We start from the raw sequence: 22824 nt of genomic DNA, 5'->3' as shown, positions 1-22824 counted from the left end.
ACCCGATGTGTTCAGTGGGATGGGTACGTTGCCGTACTGCTACAAAATCTTACTCAGGCCTGATGCCAAGCCTGTGATCCATGCACCACGACGGGTGCTGGCTCCTCTTAAGGAAAGTTTAAAGGCGCAGCTGCAGGGCATAATCTCTAATGTGACGGAAGCGACTGACTGTGTCAGCTCGATGGTCTGTGTGAAAAAGCCCTCAGGAGAGCTGCGCATATGTATAGATCCCAAAGATCTTAACCGGAACATCATGCGGGAACACTACCCGATCCTGAAGCGGGAGGAGCTAACCAGTCAATACACCTCTCGGAAGGTACTGTTACAATTGCATGCCGTTCGGCATTGTTTCAGCCTCTGAAATCTTTCACAGGATCATGGAACTGATGCTGGAGGGCATTGAGGGTGTGCGTGTCTACATGGATGATGTAGTCATATGGTCCACGACCCCAGAGGAACACATATCTCGTCTCAAACAAGTCTTTGGTGCATTCGTGCAAACAGCCTCAAATTGAACAAGGCGAAGTGTTCCTTTGGCATGTCATCCATCAAGTTTTTGGGCGATCAGATATTCCAGCAGGGTGTGCAACCAGACTTGGACAAAGGCGAGGCTGTCAACACCATGAAGACCTCAGAAGACAAAAAGGCGGTACTACGCTTCCTCGGTATGGTTAACTTCTTGGGGAAGTTCATTCCCAACCTCGCAAAGCACACCACAGCTGTCAGGCATCTGTTGAAGAAGTCCACTGCATTCCAGTGGCTACCCACACATCAAGCAGAGTGACTCAAGTTAAAGGCAAAGCTCACCACTGCTCCGGTACCAGCGTTTTTTGACCTGGAGAGGGAGACAGAAATCTCCACTGACGCCATCCAGGACGGCATTGGTGCGGTGCTCCTCCAGAAGGATGACTCCTCATCCTGGGCTCCAGTGGCCTATGCGTCAATAGCCATGACTCCCACTGAGCAGAGGTATGCTCTGATAGAAAAAGAGTGCCTGGGTCACCTAATCGGCATTGTAAAGTTCTATGACTACGTCTACTGTCTACCAACCTTCACAGTAGAGACTGACCACAGGCCCTTAGTCCATATCATTCATAAGGACTTGAATGACATGACGCCCAGGCTTCAGCGCATTCTCCTTCATCTCCGCAGGTATGATTTCGATCTGGTATACAGACTGGGCAAGAAGCTAATCATTGCGGACGCCCTGTCATGCACCATCACCTCGCCCTGTGAACAAATTGACTTCATTCGCCAAATTGGGGCACAGGTGCAACTGTGTGCCAGCAACCTCCCGGACTCAGATGAAAGAGTGGTCAACATTCGAGAAGAGACTGCCAAGGACCCTCTTCTGCAGCGGGTCATGCATCACCTTGTAAATGGTTGGCAGAAAGGGCAATGCCCTCAGTTCTTTAATGTTAAGGACGACCTGATAGTCGTCGAGGGGATTCTCCTCAAGCTAGATCGTATCGTTATTCCTCGCAACTTCTTAGTGCTCAAACAAATCCACGAGGGACACCTCGGTGTCGAGAAATGCAGGCACAGGGCCCGGCAGGCTGTCTATTGGCCTGGCATCAATGAGGACATATCCAACATGGTCCTCAATTGTGCGACCTGCCAGCGTTTCCAGCCTGCCTAGCCCAAAGAAACACTCCAGCAACACGAGATCATGGCCTCTCCGTGGTCTAAGGTGGGAATCGACCTTTATCACGACAATGGGCGTGACTACGTGCTCATTATCGATTACTTCTCGAGTTACCCGGAAGTGGTGAAACTGTCCGACCTCACATCAAGGACAGTTATCAAGGCCTGCAAGGAGACATTTGCCAGGCATGGCATTCCACTCACTGTCATGAGTGACAACGGTCCCTGCTTCCACAGCCAAGAGTGGTCCAACTTTGCCAAGATGTACCAGTTCAAGCACATCACCTCAAGCCCTCATTACCCCGCATTACCCGCAATCTAACGGGAAGGTCGAAAAAGGGGCCCATATCGTGAAGCAACTACTCTGCAAGGCTGAGGACTCAGCTTCTGACTTTAACCTTGCGCTGCTGGCGTACAGGGCAACCCTTCTGTCCACCGGTATGTCTCCAGCACAGCTCCTTATGAATCGAGACCTGCGGATGACTTTTCCGACCATTCATTCACCAGACCTGGAACACCTCCCAGTGCTGCAAAAGTTGCAGCAACTCAGGAACGGCAAAAGCTGACATACGATGCTCATGCTACTGATTTGCCTGTGCTCTCTCGGGAAGATGCTGTTCCCATCAAGTTACCTGATGGAGGCTGGTCAGCTCCCACTGTTGTCGTTCGACAGGCTGCTCCCATATTGTTCGTGGTTCGCATGGCTGATGGCTCCATTATCAGGCGCAACAGAAGGGCAGTACGCAAACTTGCCTGCCCACCACCGAATCTCACTTATCCAGCTGTCGTTATGCCTTCTCCGGACACCTCGCTCTACGACATCACCAATCTGGCAGCAATCCCGCCAGTCAAGGCCCCGTCGTCCCCACCTCCACCTCTCAGGCGATCGACAAGAATCCGACGCCAGCCCCAAAGGTTGGACTTATGGACATTTATTTTGTACATATTGTTCTGTATCTGCACACTAGACACCTTCCATGTACACATGCACTCACTCGCTATTCGCTATAGTTATATCTGTGCATATGTCGTATATGCTCTAAGCAACCGACAATTTTCTTTTTTAAAAAGGGGGAAGTCATAATATGCACTCATACACACCATGAGGTAAAGACAGGCAGTGACAGACACCCAGGTTAGCCAATCAACATACAGGACAGAACACAACCAATCACCAGACAGAACACTAGAGGGGATCCTCCCACTATAAAACGCACGAGGCTTCAGCACTCCGCCTCTTTCCACTGGTGACAACTGTAGTGACAGTCAGGGTGTATATATCAGTTAGCACCTTCTACACATGGCTCAGAGCTAGTCTGGTCTAGTTAGTTAGAGTTAGCACACGTAGAGTTGTAGAGTGTCAACCCACAGCTGTGTGCCTTGTTACAGAAGTTCAATAAATCGTATTGAACCAACCTCTAAGTTTGGTGTATCCTTTACAGTCCAACTGCATCCAGTTGCAGTCCGTGTTACCCCAGGGTTAATAACACACCTCTCACACACACACTCGCCTCTCTCGCACACACACTCGCCTCTCTCACTCACACACTCGCCTCTCTCATACACACACTCGCCTCACACACACACACATTTGCCTCTCACGCTCTCGCCTTTCTCACACACACACTCACCTCTCTCACACACACACTCGCCTCTCTCACACACACACTCGCCTCACACACACACACTCGCCTCTCTCACACACATACACTCGCCTCTCACACACACACACATTTGCCTCTCACGCTCTCGCCTTTCTCACACACACACTCACCTCTCTCACACACACACTCGCCTCTCTCACACACACACACTCACCTCTGTCACACACACACTCGCCTCTCTCACACACACACTCGCCTCTCTCGCACACACACTCGCCTCTCTCACTCACACACTCGCCTCTCTCACACACACACACTCGCCTCTCTCACACACACACACTCGCCTCTCACACACACATACATTTGCCTCTCATGCTCTCGCCTTTCTCACACACACACTCGCCTCTCTCACACGCACACACTCACCTCTGTCGCACACACACTCGCCTCTCTCACACACACACTCGCCTCTCTCACACACACACTCGCCTCTCTCACACACACACACTCACCTCTCTCGCACACACACACTCACCTCTCTCGCACACACTCGCCTCTCTCACACACATATTCGCCTCTCTCACACACACAATCGCCTCTCGCACACACACCCGCCTCTCGCACACACACCCGCCTCTCGCACACACTCGCCTCTCGCACACACACCCGCCTCTCGCACACACACATTTGCCTCTCACGCTCTCGCCTTTCTCACACACACATTCGCCTCTCTCGCACACACACTCGCCTCTCTCGTACACCCACTCGCCTCTCTTGCACACACACTCGCCTTTCTCACACACACATTCCCCTCTCTCACACGCACACACTCACCTCTGTCACGCACACTCACCTCTCTCACACACACACTTGCCTCTCTCACACGCACACACTCACTTCTGTCACACACACTCACCTCTCTCGCACACACACTCGCCTCTCTCATACACATACTCGCCTCTCTCACACACACACTCAACCTCTTTCAGACACACACACTCGCCTCTGTTGCACACCCACTCGCGCCTCTCACATACACTCGCCTCTCTCACACACACTCGCCTCTCTCACACGCACACACTCACCTCTGTCACACACACTCACCTCTCTTGCACACACACTCGCCTCTCTCATACACATACTCGCCTCTCTCACACACACACTCGCCTCTCTCACACACACTCGCGTCTCTCACACACATACTCGCCTCTCTCACACACACACACTCACCTCTCTCGCACACACTCACCTCTCTCGCACACACACTCACCTCTCTCACACACACTCGCCTCTCACACACACACATTTGCCTCTCACGCTCTCGCCTTTCTCACACACACACTCGCCTCTCTCACACACACTCGCCTCTCTTGCACACACACACTCACCTCTCTCGCTCTTGCCTTTCTCACACACACATCACCTCTCTCACACGCACACACTCACCTCTCTCACACGCACACACTCACCTCTCTCGCACACACTCGCCTCTCTCACACACACACTCGCCTCTGTCTCACACACACATTTGCCTCTTACGCTCTCGCCTCTCTCACACACACTCGCCTCTCTCACACCCACTTGCCTCTTTCGCGCACCCACTCGCCTCTCTCGCACACCCACACGCCTCTCTCGCACACCCACACGCCTCTCTCGCACACCCACTTGCCTCTTTCGCGCACCCACTCGCCTCTCTCGCACACCCACACGCCTCTCTCGCACACCCACACGCCTCTCTCGCACACCCACTTGCCTCTTTCGCGCACCCACTCGCCTCTCTCGCACACCCACACGCCTCTCTCGCACACCCACACGCCTCTCTCGCACACCCACACGCCTCTCTCGCACATACTCGCCTCTCTCAGACACACACTCGCCTCTTTCGCACATGTTCACCTCTCTAACAACCCTTTCTCACACAAAAACACACATCCCTCTCATAGACACAACCCCTCTCTCTCTATCACACGCCCATATTCACCTCGCTCTCACTCAAATAAACACACACATTCACCCCTCTCTTACACACACTCATACAAACAAACCTTTAACCCTCCCTTTCACATGCTGGTGATCCCCATTCATCTGGCACCCCAACCTTCACCCAATTTTCCCTTTAGCTATGCTCTCATGCCTGTTTGGTGACCTGCTTCTCCATTCACTCCCACTATGTGGCCCACTCACACTTTCACACCAGCACGGAGCTCTCACACCTTCCCCACTCCCACACCGAGTCCCATCGTTCTCTCACTCCTGCTCCGAGGCCCATCGCCCTCTCCTGCTCCGAGGCCCATCGCCCTCTCACTCCCGCTCCGAGGCCCATTGCCCTCTCACTCCTGCTCCAAGGCCCATCGCCCTCTCACTCCTGCTCCGAGGCCCATCGCCCTCTCACTCCCACTCCGAGGCCCATCGCCCTCTCTCTCCCACTCTAAAGCCCATCGCCCTCTCACTCCCGCTCCGAGGCCCATCGCCCTCTCACTCCCGCACCGAGTCCCATCGCCCTCTCACTCCCACTCTAAAGCCCATCGCCCTCTCACTCCCACTCTAAAGCCCATTGCCCATTCACTCCCGCACCGAGTCCCATCGCCCTCTGACTCCTGCTCCGAGGCCCATCGTTCTCTCACTCCCGCTCCGAGGGGCATCGTTCTCTCACTCCTGCTCCGAGGCCCATCGCCCTCTCACTCCGGCTCCGAGGCCCATCGCCCCCTCACTCCGGCTCCGAGGCCCATCGCCCCCTCACTCCGGCTCCGAGGCCCATCGCCCTCTCACTCCCGCTCCGAGGCCCATCGCCCTCTCACTCCCGCTCCGAGGCCCATCGCCCTCTCACTCCTGCTCCGAGGTTCATCACCCTCTCACTCCCGCTCGGAGGCCCATCACCCTCTCACTCCCGCTCCGAGGCCCATCGCCCTCTCACTCCCGCTCCGAGGCCCATCGCCCTCTCACTCCGGCTCCGAGGCCCATCGCCCTCTCACTCCCGCTCCAAGGCCCATCGCCCTCTCACTCCCGCTCCAAGGCCCATCGCCCTCTCACTCCCGCTCCGAGGCCCATCACCCTCTCACTCCCGCTCCGAGGCCCATCGCCCTCTCACTCCCGCTCCGAGGCCCATCGCCCTCTCACTCCCGCTCCGAGGCCCATCGCCCTCTCACTCCCGCTCCGAGGCCCATCGCCCTCTCACTCCCGCTCCGAGGCCCATCGCCCTCTCACTCCCGCTCCGAGGCCCATCGCCCTCTCACTCCCGCTCCGAGGGGCATCGTTCTCTCACTCCCACTCTAAAGCCCATCGCCCTCTCACTCCCGCTCCGAGGCCCATCGCCCTCTCACTCCCGCTCCAAGGCCCATCACCCTCTCACTCCCGCTCCGAGGCCCATCACCCTCTCACTCCCGCTCCGAGTCCCATTACCCTCTCACTCCCACTCCGAGGCCCATCGCCCTCTCACTCCCGCTCCGAGGCCCATTACCCTCTCACTCCCGCTCCGAGGCCCATCGCCCTCTCACTCCCGCTCCGAGGCCCATCGCCCTCTCACTCCCGCTCCGAGGCCCATCGCCCTCTCACTCCCGCTCCGAGGCCCATCGCCCTCTCACTCCGGCTCCGAGGCCCATCGCCCTCTCACTCCTGCTCCGAGGCCCATCGCCCTCTCACTCCCGCTCCGAGGCCCATCGCCCTCTCACTCCCGCTCCGAGGCCCATCGCCCTCTCACTCCGGCTCCGAGGCCCATCGCCCTCTCACTCCCGCTCCAAGGCCCATCGCCCTCTCACTCCCACTCCGAGGCCCATCGCCCTCTCACTCCGGCTCCGAGGCCCATCGCCCTCTCACTCCGGCTCCGAGGCCCATCACCCTCTCACTCCCGCTCCGAGGCCCATCACCCTCTCACTCCCACTCCGAGGGGCATCGTTCTCTCACTCCCACTCTAAAGCCCATCACCCTCTCACTCCCGCTCCGAGGCCCATCGCCCTCTCACTCCGGCTCTGAAGCCCATCGCCCTCTCACTCCTGCTCCGAGGCCCATCACCCTCTCACTCCCACACCGAGGGGCATCGTTCTCTCACTCCCACTCTAAAGCCCATCGCCCTCTCACACCCGCTCCGAGGGGCATCGTTCTCTCACTCCCGCTCCGAGGCCCATCACCCTCTCACTCCCGCTCCGAGGCCCATCACCCTCTCACTCCCGCTCCGAGGCCCATCGCCCTCTCACTCCCGCTCCGAGGCCCATCGCCCTCTCACTCCCGCTCCGAGGCCCATCGCCCTCTCACTCCCGCTCCGAGGCCCATCACCCTCTCACTCCCGCTCCGAGGCCCATCACCCTCTCACTCCTGCTCTGAGGCCCATTGTTCTCTCACTCCCGCTCCGAGGCCCATCACCCTCTCACTCCGGCTCCGAGGCCCATCACCCTCTCACTCCGGCTCCGAGGCCATCACCCTCTCACTCCTGCTCTGAGGCCCATTGTTCTCTCACTCCCGCTCCGAGGCCCATCACCCTCTCACTCCGGCTCTGAGGCCATCGCCTTCTCACTCCTGCTCCGAGGCCCACTCGCTCTCTCTCACTCGTGCTCCGAGGCCCACTCACTCTCTCTCACTCGTGCTCCGAGGCCCACTCGCTCTCTCTCACTCGTGCTCTGTGGCACACTCACTCTCTCTCACCCGTGCTCCGAGGCCCACTCGCTCTCTCTCACTCGTGCTCCGAGGCCCACTCACTCTCTCTCACCCGTGCTCCGAGGCCCACTCGCTCTCTCTCACTCGTGCTCCGAGGCCCACTCACTTTCTCTCTCACTCGTGCTCTGTGGCACACTCGCTCTCTCTCACTCGTGCTCTGTGGCCCACTTGCTCTCTCTCTCACTCGAGCTCCGAGGCCCACTCGCTCTCTCTCACTCGTGCTCCGAGGCCCACTCACTCTCTCTCACTCGTGCTCTGTGGCACACTCGCTCTCTCTCACTCGTGCTCTGTGGCCCACTCGCTCTCTCTCTCACTCGAGCTCCGAGGCCCACTCGCTCTCTCTCACTCGTGCTCTGTGGCACACTCGCTCTCTCACTCACCCCCCGCACCAAGGCCAGCGTCCCACATTTCTACCCAATGGCCACTAACCCTTCTACTCTCCCCATCTCTCTGCCGCCTGCACTCAGTCTGGAAATTTGAGTTTTGTACTGTTCTCAATTCATCCAGCCAGAGGCTAGATTCTGCAGCAGCCAGTCTCTGAGTGGACAAGCAGTTTTGTAGCATATTTCAAATGCTTGGCCTGCTCTGGGAGCCAGCTTGGAAAACCCCGTCCTGTTGTATAAATTCTGCAACTGATTCAACCACAAGCAAATCTGTAAATGTACTAAATTGCAGCATTATTTTCTGTTAACTCTTATAACATATGGCCTTAGCTTCAAACACTAATTTTTCAGTAAATCTGTTACACATCCAATCTGACGTAGACTAATTAAGAGCGCACAAACTTTAACAGATATCTAATTTGAATAAAAACATTGTGCAAGCCACAAGGGACATGTCACAGCTGCCAGGGTGACCGAGATACTTGGGGAGCCGTGTTGCAAGAGTGCTCTTTGTAGGAGTGTGGATTCAATTCCCATTGAAGGTTTACTAATTATGAAAACGGTATTTCAAACTAAACGTTTGGGGAACGAATCCAAAAATCCAATCACGTGCCGAAAAATATATTGCATTAAAATCTTTTACTTCAACAAAGTTAAACAGAAAAGAGTGACAGGAGGGCAGCATGGTGGCCTAGTGGTTAGCACAACCGCCTCACAGCGCTGAGGTCCCAGGTTCGAATCCCGGCCCTGGGTCACTGTCTGTGTGGAGTTTGCACATTCTCCCCGTGTCTGCGTGGGTTTCGCCCCCACAACCCAAAAATGTGCAGAGTAGGTGGATTGGCCACACTAAATTGCCCCTTAATTGGAAAAAATAATTGGGTAATCTAAATTTAAAAAAAAAAAGAGTGACAGGGCAATTTATACACAGTCAACTCCCGTCATTCATTTATTCGCATGAATGTGTGTGTGCATCAAACCACGTTTGTGGTTGCAAAACCTCATTACCCCATGATTTAAACCCTCATGTTGAACTGTTGGACTGTTAAGCTCACATCTTTCCCACATCAGGTTAGGTGGATTGACCATGCTAAATTGCCCCAGGGATGTAATAATAATCATAATAACCTTTTATTGTCAGAAGTATGAAGTTACTGTGAAAAGCCCCTGGTCGCCACTTTCCGGCGCCTGTTCGGGTAAGCAGGTACGGGAATTGAACCCACGCTGCTGGCCTTGTTTTGCATCACAAGCCAGCTGTCTAGCTCACTGAGCTAAACCAGCTCTTATGTGCTGGTGATGTGCAGGTTAGTATATGGGGCAATGGGGATAGGGTGCATGGGCAGGGCACTGGACCTGGTTAGAGTGCTCTTTTGAATGGTCAGTGCAGCTCGATGGGCCGAATGGCCTGCACTACATGATCTTTCCCACGTACAAAGCGCGCACAGCGCAAGCACTGTCTCTGCCTATGTGCAAGATCACCATTCGTGATACGCCTTCCGTGAATGACGGGAGTTGACTGTACTTCTAACTTAAATGAATCTCACTATTTTATTCATGTGGAATCTCAATAGAACTGATGTACATAAAGCCCGTTCTTCGGGACATTAAATACACTTAAAATAAATGTGTGGAATAATAATGATGGAAATAAAAATTATATAATTGCAGATATATCCGTGACAAATGGTGTCATAAAAAGTATGAACATATTGAATTTAATTTAGTTAACACCATTGGGGTAGATTTGCATGACAGTGTAGAACTACATAAACCTGGATTTTGTGGCTGTCATGATGATGGAATAACTCAGTTCTTGCCATCATTCTCCTGTGCAACTTACAGCAACCTCTGGTTTCTGTGGTAATATCATTGATTGGAAATGATTTCAGAAAGTGAGAATTAAAATACAGCCCAGTTTCTCCATGTTTATATTTTACACTGACACTAATTTTTATCCCTTATACTTGCCATATCCTTTTATCCCCTCTTTCCTTTAATCACCTGTCTAACCTGTTTTTAAATGCTGACAATCTCACCTTCAGTCGCTAACCACAGTTGTACTATCCACACCCTCAATGTGACGACTTCTAACCTCGTTATTTACAGTTGTAATTGTTAATAGGTTTGCAGCTTCTGGCTCAGCTGTTCAAATGTCCTTTCCCTGAGGACCTCCGAATTAATGGCATAATTGAATTGTTGGCAGTCTTTTACTTGTGCGGGGGAGGGGATGGTGATTCTCAGAGGTGTGATCAGAACTTAAGAATTCGCTGTATGTGGGCGAGCGTTGGTTATACGTCAGTCCTCGCTGGCAGAAGTAGAAGCCTTCTTATAAGAAGCTTAAAAAACAGGATTTTGCGGGAGTAATGATCAAACCGCCACAATTCAATGCCGATACTTCAATGAAGCTGACAGCAACCTCTGGAGCCTGCACGCATGGAATAACACTGAAATCCAGAGGCTGCTGTCAGTGATTCTATGCTTCACCAGAGGGGGGCACTAGTGAGGCAACACTCGTCTTCAATCAATGGCAATCCATAGAATTGATGAACATGTCCTTTCCTACGTTGTACCAACTTCATAATTACACCTACACACCCTCACTGGCCCTGAAAAGCTCATTCTTTATTTGTGAGGTTTGGACAAAAGATGCCTGGCTGGCTGCATGTGAACAGTTTAGTTTTAAGATGTCTCATTGGGGAAAGAGGAGCAGGACTATGCCTTTCGGCCTCTCAAAAGAAGACTTGCACCTCCCAGATAGCACCACATCTCTCCCAACAACAGCCAGGACCACCTTCCACCCCAATCTCCCCTTCAAACGACTGCTGGGGATTGTTCCCACTGATCCCCAGCTGCGGCCTTCGGTCCTAAAATTCCCACTCCCACCCACCAACCAGGCTGAGAAATCAGGAATATTTATGGAAATCAAGTCCTGTTGTTGATGTCAGTCAATCCTCCACGACCCGGGCTCCCCATGTGCCGTGCCCGTTTAGGGGCTTGCATGCACTGAACTGACCCCCCCAACCTTTAAAACTGGGACTTATATCAATTCTTAGTTTGTTCCTTCAATATTTATGTCGCCAAGTCAAGTTCATTTCCACTCACACACTGGTCAACTCATTCAGCACGAGAAAAGGCCACACTTCAAAACTAATCTGGGTGGAATTTACCCAGATGTCAGAGGTGGGAACGTGGAGTATTTCCTATAGTGGAGGCCAGCATGAAACCATTTTAAATGTTCTGGCACTGCCCTCATTAATTAAGCAGCCCAGTGTTTTGACCTTATTCAGTGGCAGGGTAGGCCGAATATCATGTTGTCCACCATCCTGTCTGGGCGCCATATTGAAAGGATGCCCAATAAACCTGACCCCCATTATTAATGAAAGAAGGCGGGCCTCCTGAAAATGAAGGCGGATCACTGGGATCACTTTGAGGCTGGAGTATGGGCATCTAGGTACATTCTGAGGCTGGAAGATGGATCCCTCCAAAAGAACGAATGTGGAAAGCCCACATGTAGATGCTGCCCCGGCCCAGAGCTGTGTTGTTCCGGAGCCCAGGGTTGCCAGTGACATCCAATCTGAGCTCTGGAAGTAGCCCCAGGCATTGTTCAGGTGAGGACTGGCAACTGCGTGGCACATTGTTCCCGACATGTTTCCTGGCGTGTTTTCCTGCCGGCACCACACAGAATAGGCTGTGGGTGGTCAGGTCTTCAACTTCATCCCATTAGAGGAATGCAAATGAGTTTCATGCCGGCCTCCAACGGGGTTTTGCGTTCCGCCAGTAGATCCCCCTGTAAATTCACACCAGAGTAAAATCCATTTTTGAGCCCCACCGGATCCCCTTCCCCAACCCCTCCCCACCCATCTTCCCACCCGCCATTGAACCTGCCAGTGGGAGCTTCGGAGAATTCTCCCTGCTAAGTATAAACCCACATTGGTTTTATTTTCTGTCACATAGGGCTCTGACTCTCATTTATATTTGAATTTTGGATATATTAGATCAAAGCCACACTCACATTAACAACTTTCACACTTCCACTCCCACTAATATGTTAGTTAATTAAGCACCCAATTAAAACCAAATCTGTCATGCTAATATAAACAAAACTCACATAAACATTTACACTAATTATTCACCCCGTGAGGTGACCCATTTACAACTACTGGTTAGTGCTAATTTTCATTCTTTTCAAAGTAGGTCATGAAGCAGACAACACAATCTGTTTCTCCTCAATTGAACCTGTTTCCACTTATTCAAGTTTATCTTTTACCTTTCTTGAAGACACGCTGGCTTCATTTTGAATGGCGAGGGACCCGATGAAACACATGGCTTGATTTCTGGTACAGGTCGACCCTGGGGATCGATGTTAACACTTACAGTGCCGGGAACAGACCCAGGCTGCACCATACTGTTTGCAATTCTGACTTCTGACTGTGGCTGCTGCACAGGAATGGGCGAAAGATCGATCGACTGATGCTGTTGTTTATCCTGGTTGATTTGAAAGTGAAGTTTTTCCTTCAACCTGTATAGAAACTGATTAAATGTAAAAATAGCATTTAGCTATGGAGAAGGTGAATTAAACATGTCATTAAAATAAAACTTGTCCGTCCAGCCAAATCCAACATGGAATGAAGACTGGGGAAGTGGTTGAGCAAATTGACCAGATGCATTTAAAGGAAAACAAGACAAGCACAAGAGGGAGAAGGAAGCAAAGGATTATGCTGAGAGAGTGAGATGAATGCCAGGAAAATGGTAGTTTTAAGGGATTTATACTTGCATTGTTGAAAATTTAAAATAAGGTATAGTTTTAAGTGGGTTGAATTTAATGTTTTGGTGTAAGGAAGGGTATATCCATAGTTAAATTTATGCTCGACAAAGGTGTTTGAATGTGTGGGAGTTTTGGTTTCAATTCAAACTGTGCTTCTATTGTGCTTAGCGAACTTATGGCGTGAAAAGTAATAAAGTCGCTGCTTAGCAGCTGGGGGCACCTTTCAGGTAGGAAGGCTTTTTGAGCTGGGTTTTTAGCTGAATATATTGCCAGAAGAAATGCTAGACAGGACAAGGGGGCTGCAAAAGGGCAGCCTTCCCAGAGAACCAGATAAAGTCCAGGGAATTGGGACAGAAACGTCTTGGGAAGGCTGAAACTACGGGAACAGAGACCAAGATGTTGAACAAGTTACTGTTCACGAAAATTCAAGAGAAATGCAGATAAAGCTTCTGTGAAAGAGACAGCTGTAACAACCAGATTGAAAGTGGGAGAGCAGGGGCGGGATTCTGTGATCCTGAGGCTCTGTGTTGATGCCGTCGGAAATGCCGTCGCGTTTCCCGACGGCGTCAACATGGCCTCAGGATCAGCAATTCTGGCCCCTACAGGGGGCCAGCATGGCAATGGAGTGACCCACGCCGCTCCAGGTACTGATCCCGGTGTCAGATGGGCGCCGTGGGGTCCGCGCAAGCGCAGTGGTACCGGCGTCAACGTACGCATGCGCAGTGGCTCCCTTCCCGCGCCGGCCCCAACGCAATATGGCGCAGGGCCAAAGGGGCTGGCGCGGAAGAAAGGAAGCCCCCAGCTCGAGAGGTCGGCCCACTGATCAACGGACCCTGATCGCGGGCCAGGCACAATGCAGGCCTCCCCCCTGGGTCGCTCCCCCCCCTCCCCTCCCCTCCCCTCACCCACAGGTCGCCCCCAGACCCTTCCACGCCGAGGTCCTGCCATCTAAGAGCAGATTAGAATGGCACCAGTGGGACTCGTGTTTTTTTGTTACGGCTGCCCGGCCCATCCCGGGCCGAGAATCACCGGGGGCCCCATAGAGCGGCCCCCAATGGCGCCGCGCCGACCACGCCGGCGCCAATGGTGCCGATTCTCTGCTCTGCGGAGAATCGGGACCCAGCGTCGGGGCGGCATGGCGCAATTCGCGCCGGTCGCTGCGATTCTCCGGCCCGGCCCAGGGCTGAGACAATCCCGTCCCAGATTTCAGAGGTTAATCAAAATTTTGGTGCCACCTTAATGCAGCCTGGGAATCTATAGCCAAGGCAATTGTGAAGTGTTTGTGTGATAGTCAAGGCAAGAGAATCCTGAAGAGGGAGGCGCAAGCCTGGAAGCAAAACTGTGATGGAAGCAGCTGAGGGAAAATATTGTTTAAAGGAAGATTTGAAAGTGTGTTCTTTTGAAAACGGAATTTGAAATCTCTTGTGTGGAAGCCTGAGTTCAGTGAGACAAGATAGCTCATGGCATAAAAATCATGAGGGAATTTTGTGGAACAATCCAGATATTCACTCACCGTCAGAGTGGAGTGTGTCTGACCACATCTAGCTTGTGTGTTTAAAGGGTCTGTGTGTTACTGAGACCACTATAGCCTAGGATAAACTTTGCAACCCGTGTTAACCTTAAAGTATGTGTATACTTGTGAAGCTAAAGGGGAGTAAAAGGAGTCTTGTTGTTAAAACTAATTAGTAGTCCTGTGACTCAGTTTCACTACATTTTCTAAAAAAAAGTATAAGTTATCTTCTGAGCCAGGTTTCCGTTAGGATCTTCCCATCCAGTTATAACATCAACTGGGTTTGTAAAATAATAAGGATGGCAGTACGCTGAAACATAAATGCTGTATGCACTGATTAAGTCAAATGGCCTGCCTTTGTGCTGTATATTCCTTGTAATTCTGTCTAAATCAGTAGAACAGATATAGATCCTTTCAGCTCCTAAACCATGCTACTTCGACACTGCTGGCGAACACAACATAAAAAATAACACCAAGCTAGGTGTTTTGTATTGCATTTCCTTAATGGCCTCCAAATAGATTGAACCATATTGTGGTGGTGAAAAACCACTTGAGGATAAATTTCTATCCTGATTTCAAATAGAATATGGTCTTCAACTATTTTTAAATATTCCACTCAGAGTAGGGTTTTAGTCGTGTAATATGTAACTACCAGCACAGTCAAGATTCAGCCCATTGAGTCTGCACCGACTGCTGAAGAGAGCACCCTACCTATGCCCATGCCCACAGCCTATCCCCATAACCCAGTAACCCCACTTAACCTTAAAGACACTAAGTGGCAATTTAGTATGGCCAATCCACCTTACATCTTCGGACTGGGAGATGAAACCAGAGGAAACCCACACAGGCACGGGAGAAAGTGCAAACTCCACAAAGTCATCCAAAGCCAGAATTGAACCCGGTCCCTGGTGCTGTGAGCAGTGCTAACCACTGTGTTCCCCCTAAAGCAGAGTCGCCATAGTCCCAGATGACCTTAGCCTGCTTTCCCCTTTGAGGGGGGAGAGCTGACTGGTGGTGATTCAACGTGATGATCAACAAACCTCAGGCACGTGGCCTTCATGAATAACCTTAGCCCATACAGGAATTGAATTCACTCTGTTGGCTTCACGCTGCATCACAAACTAGTTATCAAGCCCACTGAGCTAAATCAACTCTGTCAAACCACTCCCACCACAGCCAAATTAAAAATATTCCTTTAGCCACCCATTTAAAGGACCAAACAGTCATCAATCTCTCTGTTCATTATCTTGTCCACTGAAATATTGCATTGTGAAACAATAACACTGAAATAATTGATATATAATGGGGTGGAATCTGACTTGAATTGTGGCACAAAATGGGTTTTACTGGAATGGCCACCCATTATATGCAGTACCCAATGTCTAATTTCATTGAATGCAATGGAACAGATGCCATTTTGTGCCATGGGCAATGTGAATCAAAACCCCAAAGTCTTTAAGTGTGGTTCAATTTGATATTTATATTCATTCACAGTTTTGATTGGAAATTTTGAAGATTTCTAGAGAAGTATACAAAACAAAGCAGGCAGAAAATTCTCTCCAAACTGTGCTGTCACCAATGTGCATGTAACTATTAAAATATAAATTGCATGATGAACTCGCTAATGACAATCTGTCATGTGAGAGTACCTTCAAGAAATGGGGGTTTATAAAATAGCTGTAGTGGATGTACCTTTAAGAAATGGGTGTTTATCAATGATGTCAGAGTGTGGGTGGAGCTGGGCTGTCTGTCTGCTTTTACTTTCGCTTTGGGCTGTCTGTCACAAGGTGTGTTTACTTTTGTTTTAGATTTGGAGAAGCTGCAGTCACAGCAAGATGTGTATGAATCTCTGCAAGCTAAACAATGTTCATTTGGTGATTTCAAAGTGGTAACTGCTCTCAGTAGAGAAGTTAAACCTGATGTCTTTCTGTAAAAAGGATTATTTTTGTCTTATGGATGTAGCAAGGAAAGATTAAGAGTTCCTTATAGAGTACTGTATTCTTTGGGTGATTTATTGGTGTTGATAATTGTTAAGATGTTTACTGTGGGTTTACAAAGTGTTAACTGATTTCATAAATGAACATTGTTTTAATTTAAAAGTACTTTCATTCTCTGTTGCACTACACCTGTAAGGTAGACCCGTGTGCTCCCCATAACCACAATCTATTAAAAGTTGTGAGTCAGGTGAGCTCCATGGTAAATTTTGGGGTTCTCTAAACCCTGGCCCATAACAAATCACAAAAGGTGAGAGTTATCACATGCAATGCTCCAGCACAGTTAATTGTAAAATGCACAATTAAAGAAAGGAATCTCACCATTAAGCAGGTAATGACAATAACAAAGGCTGTGAGGAATATAACAACAGCATAGACACCTTCCTTGTCCCAGATTCCATCCCTCCCATGTTCTCCATGCATGATTTTGTTCTGAAAAGAAACAAAAGATAGTCATTAGTCCGGACTGCTAAATATCTGTTCTGCCTTAAATTTTATTTTGCAATAATAAACCTGTAATGTTCCCACCTGTCACAGTTAGGAAAATCAAAGCATAAACGATCCAGACAGATGAAACTGTCAAAAGCATTTACTGGTCTGGTTTTGAAACATAATTCCCCCACTTACCTGTTGAATCAATTTCAAACCAATCAGCCCAGGCATGCAGAGAAGCTTACAGCAGCATGTCTACTCATTCATAAAAAATTGAAAAATGGCGCCCAGATCTCTTCCTGCACGAATGAGCTGAGCTTGTCAGCGCAGGACGCGAGGTGAGTGCAATCTTGGCAGGAATTTCCTCACCAAATTCGATTATGATACAATACTCTTTTACCTCTTCCTTTGATTACCAAATAGCCACAGATTTTAGGATTAACATGGATTACAAAGCATATCTTAAACTACAATGGTCTCAGGAGCATAGCGTTCTTTTAAACACACCGGGCGCAATTCACCCCCCACGCCGGGTGGGCGAATCGCAGGGGCGCCGGGCGAGTCCCGCCACGCTGCCCTGGCACTCACACGCGATTCTCCCACCCCCCCCCCCCCCACAAACCGGCGCGCCGAGATTTACAGCTCGCCGCTTGGAGAATCGCCGCTCGCCGTTTGTAACGGGCGAGCAGCGATTCTCCGGCCCGGATGGGCCGAGCGGCCTGCCCAATACGACGTGTTCCCGCCGGCGCCGCCCACACCTGGTCACTGCCGGTATGAACAGCGCGGGAACGCTGCGGGGGCGGCCTGTGGGGGGGGGGGGGGATTGAGCACCGTTGGGGGGGGGGTGCTCACAAGGGGTCTGGCCCACGATCGGTGCCCACCAATCGGCGGGCCGGCCTCTCTGAAGGACGCACTCCTCTCCTCCGCCGCCCCGCAAGATCACTCCGACATTTCTTGCGGGGCGCCAGCGGGGAGGACGGCAACCGCGCATGCACGGGTGACGTCGCGGTGCTGGCTGCGTCATTTACACGGCGCCGCTTTTACGCGGCACGCGCAAATGACGCGTGCCGCTCCTAGCCCCCCGGGGTGGGAGACTAGGGGGCGAAGAGCGGCCTCCGACGTCGGAGTGAAACACTCCGGTTTTCACTCCGGCGTCGGCACTTAGTCTCGCGTTGGGAGAATCCCGCCCACAAGGTGGCTGTGGTCAAATGCACTCTCCACTCTGAACCACAAGTGGTGCCTGTGGATTTCCCCTCAAAATCTCCCCAGTGATATTGTCACGAGAGTTTTGAAACTCCCAAAAAATAATTTTAAAATCTTAGCAGTTTGCATTCCGAAATCGTGTCCATGTTTTCCAATTGATTCTTTTAAAGAAAGCATCCACTCCACTTTAACAGCGAATCTAATATCCAGGTTTTACCACTTCTCCATTAGGATTTCTTTGGCTTGACTGTTATACAGACCGTTCACAATTGCTTTAACTTTCAATACCCAGACTCCATTAAGATGGCATTAAACTTTTGATTTACCTCTGAAGTCTGCTTTGCCAATTTAAATCAGGTTATTGCAGCTGTATCTTTCACTCATAACACTTTGTCCGTTTTTCCCTTTGAATTCTCCTCTGAACAATACCTTGGCCTCTGTTCTCTTAACTTAAGTCTTCTTAAAACATTCTGTCTGTCCCCATTCCTTAATTATCTGGATTATATCTGGTTCTTTGGGAAGCCTGCCTCTTTGCAGTTCCCTTGTCCTGTCCAGTTTCTCCTGCCAGAGTTGAGAAATGTTCACTCCCTGGTGACATTTTTCAACTGCAAACAAATTCAGCTAAAAACTAAAACATCCAAACTTAAAAGACCCCAGTTGCTAAGCAACCACTGCTACTTCCATTTACTCTTCATGCTGTAACCGTCTCGAAGCAGAATAGAAACAATTGGAATTGAAACCAACCCCCACACATACAAACTATAGGTTTGCCTTTCCTTCCATAGAAACATTACATTAAACCCACTTAAAACTATACCTTACTTTGAACATTTACCAATACAAATAGAAATCTCTTAAAACTACCTTTGTTTTCCTAACCCTTACCAGAGTAACCTCTGGCATGGTCTTTGTTTCAAGACAAATCCAAGAAAAATGTTGAGATCAACATCGGGGCCACTTCATTACCTGACCAAGGCATTCGACTCAGTATATCATCAGGCTTGGTGGATTGTGCTCCAAAGATTTAGTTACCCAAGATATCTCATCATAATCCTGCAATTGCTTCATAATGATATGACTGCAAATGTCTTAAGTGGGAGATCTGAAAAGACTCCTTCAAAATCCGAACCGGGGGTCAAACAAGGCTGGGTCATAGACCCCATATTATTTACAATCTACCCGAGTCTGGCTATTCACTTCATCAAAGATCCAGCTTCACTCCTAAACACAGCCTAAATGGAAATTCTTTAATCTCCGTCATTTCTGCACGAAAACTAAACTGACAATAGACATACATGATCTGCAACTTGTGAATGTTACCACTCTGCACCAGATTTGCAATTCACTCCAGATCTCTTCAATTCTGCAGACAAAACAATCTCAACATGTCACTGAATGTTTCCACGACAAAGCTCAAACCTCAAACCACATCTGGTTACCCAAATATTCCACCTCCCATAGATATTGAAGGAGACACTCTGGAATATGTTGAGCACTTCCCATGCCTTGGCAGTCACCTCTAAAGGCCACCTTAATGATGGAATTCAACACAGGATCAACTGTACCAGTTCAGCCTTCTACAAGCCACAGCGATGAGTGTTAGACAACAAAGACCTCTGCAAGTCAATAATATTCCTGGTGTTATGATCACATTCCCGTACTGCAGCGAAGCCTGGACTGTGTATCAGTGACCCAGAAGTGTGCTAAAGAAATTCCACAGGGCCTCCACTGCATCCTTTGGATTCAATGGGACGAACCATTGTTAGTGTCCTTCTTGAAGCCAAGTCCAAAAGCATTCAGGCAAAACTCTTGCAATATCAACTTTGATGGATTGGACACTGGGCCGGACAGCTGAAAAGCATCTCCCCCACCAGTTTTCTCAACTCTTCAATGGCTAACATTCCAGGGAAAGAAAGATAAAATACTTTAGAAGACACTCTAAGCTCTCCTTGAAGTGCAGCAGCAGCGATATTAATAGCAGTTTGGAGCTTTCTGTCAATCGCTCAGAATTGCAACAGCATTTCCATCAAGCTGCATCAGGCATGGAGTACCAGCACTTTGATCATCAGGTAAAGTGATGGAAAAGAAGGACAGAAATGGAACAAATCCTGCCTTATGGGTCCCACTACCTTGTGGGGCATCCTGCTCCATGTGCCCAAAGACCTGTAGGTCATGAATTGTCTGCTTTAGACAAATGAGGACACAGAGCAGAAATTAATGACCCTGAGTAGACATCATCCTCAAATTGAAGGGCAGCCAAAAATGATGAGCCAGCTGGATCCTTTTCAATGACACTTCCATCTACAAACCCAGTACAAAATTACAAAGCTGTGTAATGATGTGATTGATTTTCAAAGTGCTTGGCGTTCCTGCAGCAAATGATAGAAAAGTCCTGATTGCATGATTGGAAGCTAATTTTGTTACATTAGGGGCCTTTATTGCATGCATTAGTGCTGCCTACAATTTTTAAATGTCAGAACTGGGTCAAAAGTTGTGTGTGCATATGTTTGGTTAGCATTTCTGGAATTGGGCATATTATTTGTGGGTCTAATGCAATATTGTTTCTCTAATCTCATCAATTAATTGAAAGTTTGCAAAAAGGAGGTTAAACCAAGAATTAAATGTGTTTGAAAGATAAACAGAAATACCATAGCAGTGGAATACATATAAACAAAAGCACTGGAATTTTTGACAGCACCCCCCCCCCCCCCCCCCCCCCCCGCACCCTCCCAGTGTGTTTACCGGTGGCAGAGGCAGCTCGCCATTGACTTCCGGCGCCATCTTCCAGAACTGCCTATGTCTTCAGGGTTTTGGATGGCTCGCTTTTCCTGCCACTGGGGAACCCATCACGGGGCATCGCCTTCAGCAGGAGCAGGACTGCCTTTTCTTCACAAAATGCAGGTGGAAGCTACAGGTGACCAGGGGGTTATTTCCTTGTATCCCAGTTTATTTGTCATAATTCTGTGCCATGGGCTGACAGATAAAATAGCATTGGCACAAGAAAGTCTGGGAAACACACATCAGCCAGAATTTAATGCTCACTCCAGCGTCGAGTTGGGTGGTGGGACTGCATTTAATCAGCTGGGAGGGTGGTGGGTGGGGACCGCATCATCTTCCTGCTTCCAACACGATAATGTTCATTGCAGAAAGGCCAATGGATAGGCTTTGACATTTGCACTCTCCAGCACTGACGCACAATGGCAGGAGCGTGTACCCATATACAAGATGCCCTGCAACAACTCACCAAGGCACCTTTGGCAGCATCTTTAAAACCAGCAACTTCTACCGCCTACAAGATCAAGGGCAGCAGACACATAGGAACCACACCACCTACAAGCGTCCCTCCAAGCCACTCTCCATCCTGACTTACTGACATTTCATTGTTGCTGGGTCAAAATCCCACAACTCCCTTCGACACAGCACTGTGGGTGTACTGACTTCAGATGAATCACCTTAGGGGGAATTAGAGATGGGCAAAACAAAATTGGCCTTGCCAGCAATGCTTACATCCCATGAAAGAATTTTTTTAAAGTGCTTCAGTTTTCTGCTTATGGTTTAACATTCATTTTACGCCTTTCTGAATACAATTTCCTTTGCAGCGATCTAAAACCTGGTGTTGGTGGGAAACATGTAAACACCTCACAGTTACAGTAACACCTCACGGGTATCACATTTATGTGGGAGTGCAATGCTCTCCACTACCTTCTCAAGGGCAATTAGGGATGGACAATACACACTGGTCCTGTCAGCGACACTCCTATCTCATAAACAAATAAATCAAACACCACCCCTTCACTAACCTCTCGGCCATCTTCCATTCTGACAGAATTCTGAGCTTGCGGAAGGTCTCGTGCATGGAGCCACAATTACCCCAGGTCCGCCAACTCAATCAGCCAGAATTCCCTTATTGTTACTTATGACCAGTTGCTCAAGTTCTCGCACAAAATATTATTTTCTTTACCTACCTAGAAGCTGTTAAGTTGTGTGAACCGTACCAACCTCTTTAATATGGTTCGATTTCCACAGATTTCCCAACAGTTGTCTACATCTATTGGTGAACCTTACTTGCGTCATGTCGAGATATTGGTTCATGTTTTCTCCATCAATATTTAACACTAAAACCCCATTAATTTCATGGCTGCGGCTATTCTGACAGCGCCAATCATTTCTAGATTATTTTGGTATATCCTCTGTTTAAGATTGTTTTTAAACCCCCATTGTCTGCTCCTTCATTACTTTATTTGTTGGTGCACCCACTGCTCTACAAACCAATTAATTTGCTGTTATTCTGTAATTTGGTTGGGTTTTCCTTGACTGGTGAGTTGATATGATTGATGCAACTTTGATTGATGACCACCTGCCACTCCATTGCGATGTTCAATCTAACCTTCTCTGATTGCTCTAATTCAATGATCTTTGCTGCCCTGTTCATTTATTCATGTATTTGCTCCCTCTGTTCCATTAAATTTATTCCTTTGATGTTGTGCCTATTGCTTCGTTTGTTTATTTGCTACTGTGCCTGGAAATGTGTGAATTTATTTATTCATTGGCACCTACTTCCAAATTTGATTTGTTGGAAGTCTGGGGCGGGATTCTCTCAGCCCGGGGCCTGGCCAGAGGATCCCCGCGACCGGGCCATGCCGCC

The 22824-nt window shown here is 49.5% G+C and overlaps 1 protein-coding gene across 2 annotated transcripts in view; it reads right to left on the bottom strand.

The window, feature by feature from the left end:
* The window catches only part of ptprr (protein tyrosine phosphatase receptor type R), a 281259-nt gene that overhangs the window by 161295 nt on the left and 97140 nt on the right, over positions 1-22824 (bottom strand). For both annotated transcript variants that reach the window (XM_038780900.1, XM_038780901.1), the window contains 2 exons: positions 16866-16976; positions 12543-12805 (listed from right to left, as the gene is read on the bottom strand). In XM_038780900.1, coding sequence (XP_038636828.1) covers positions 12543-12805; positions 16866-16976 — 374 coding nt within the window. The remainder of the gene's footprint in view (positions 1-12542; positions 12806-16865; positions 16977-22824) is intronic.

The sequence above is a fragment of the Scyliorhinus canicula genome, chromosome 20 (genome assembly GCF_902713615.1).
Source record: "Scyliorhinus canicula chromosome 20, sScyCan1.1, whole genome shotgun sequence".
In the NCBI taxonomy this organism is placed as follows: Eukaryota; Metazoa; Chordata; class Chondrichthyes; order Carcharhiniformes; family Scyliorhinidae; genus Scyliorhinus; species Scyliorhinus canicula.
The sequence above is the reverse complement of the archived record's forward strand: the minus strand, read 5'-3'. Positions and strand labels throughout refer to the sequence as shown.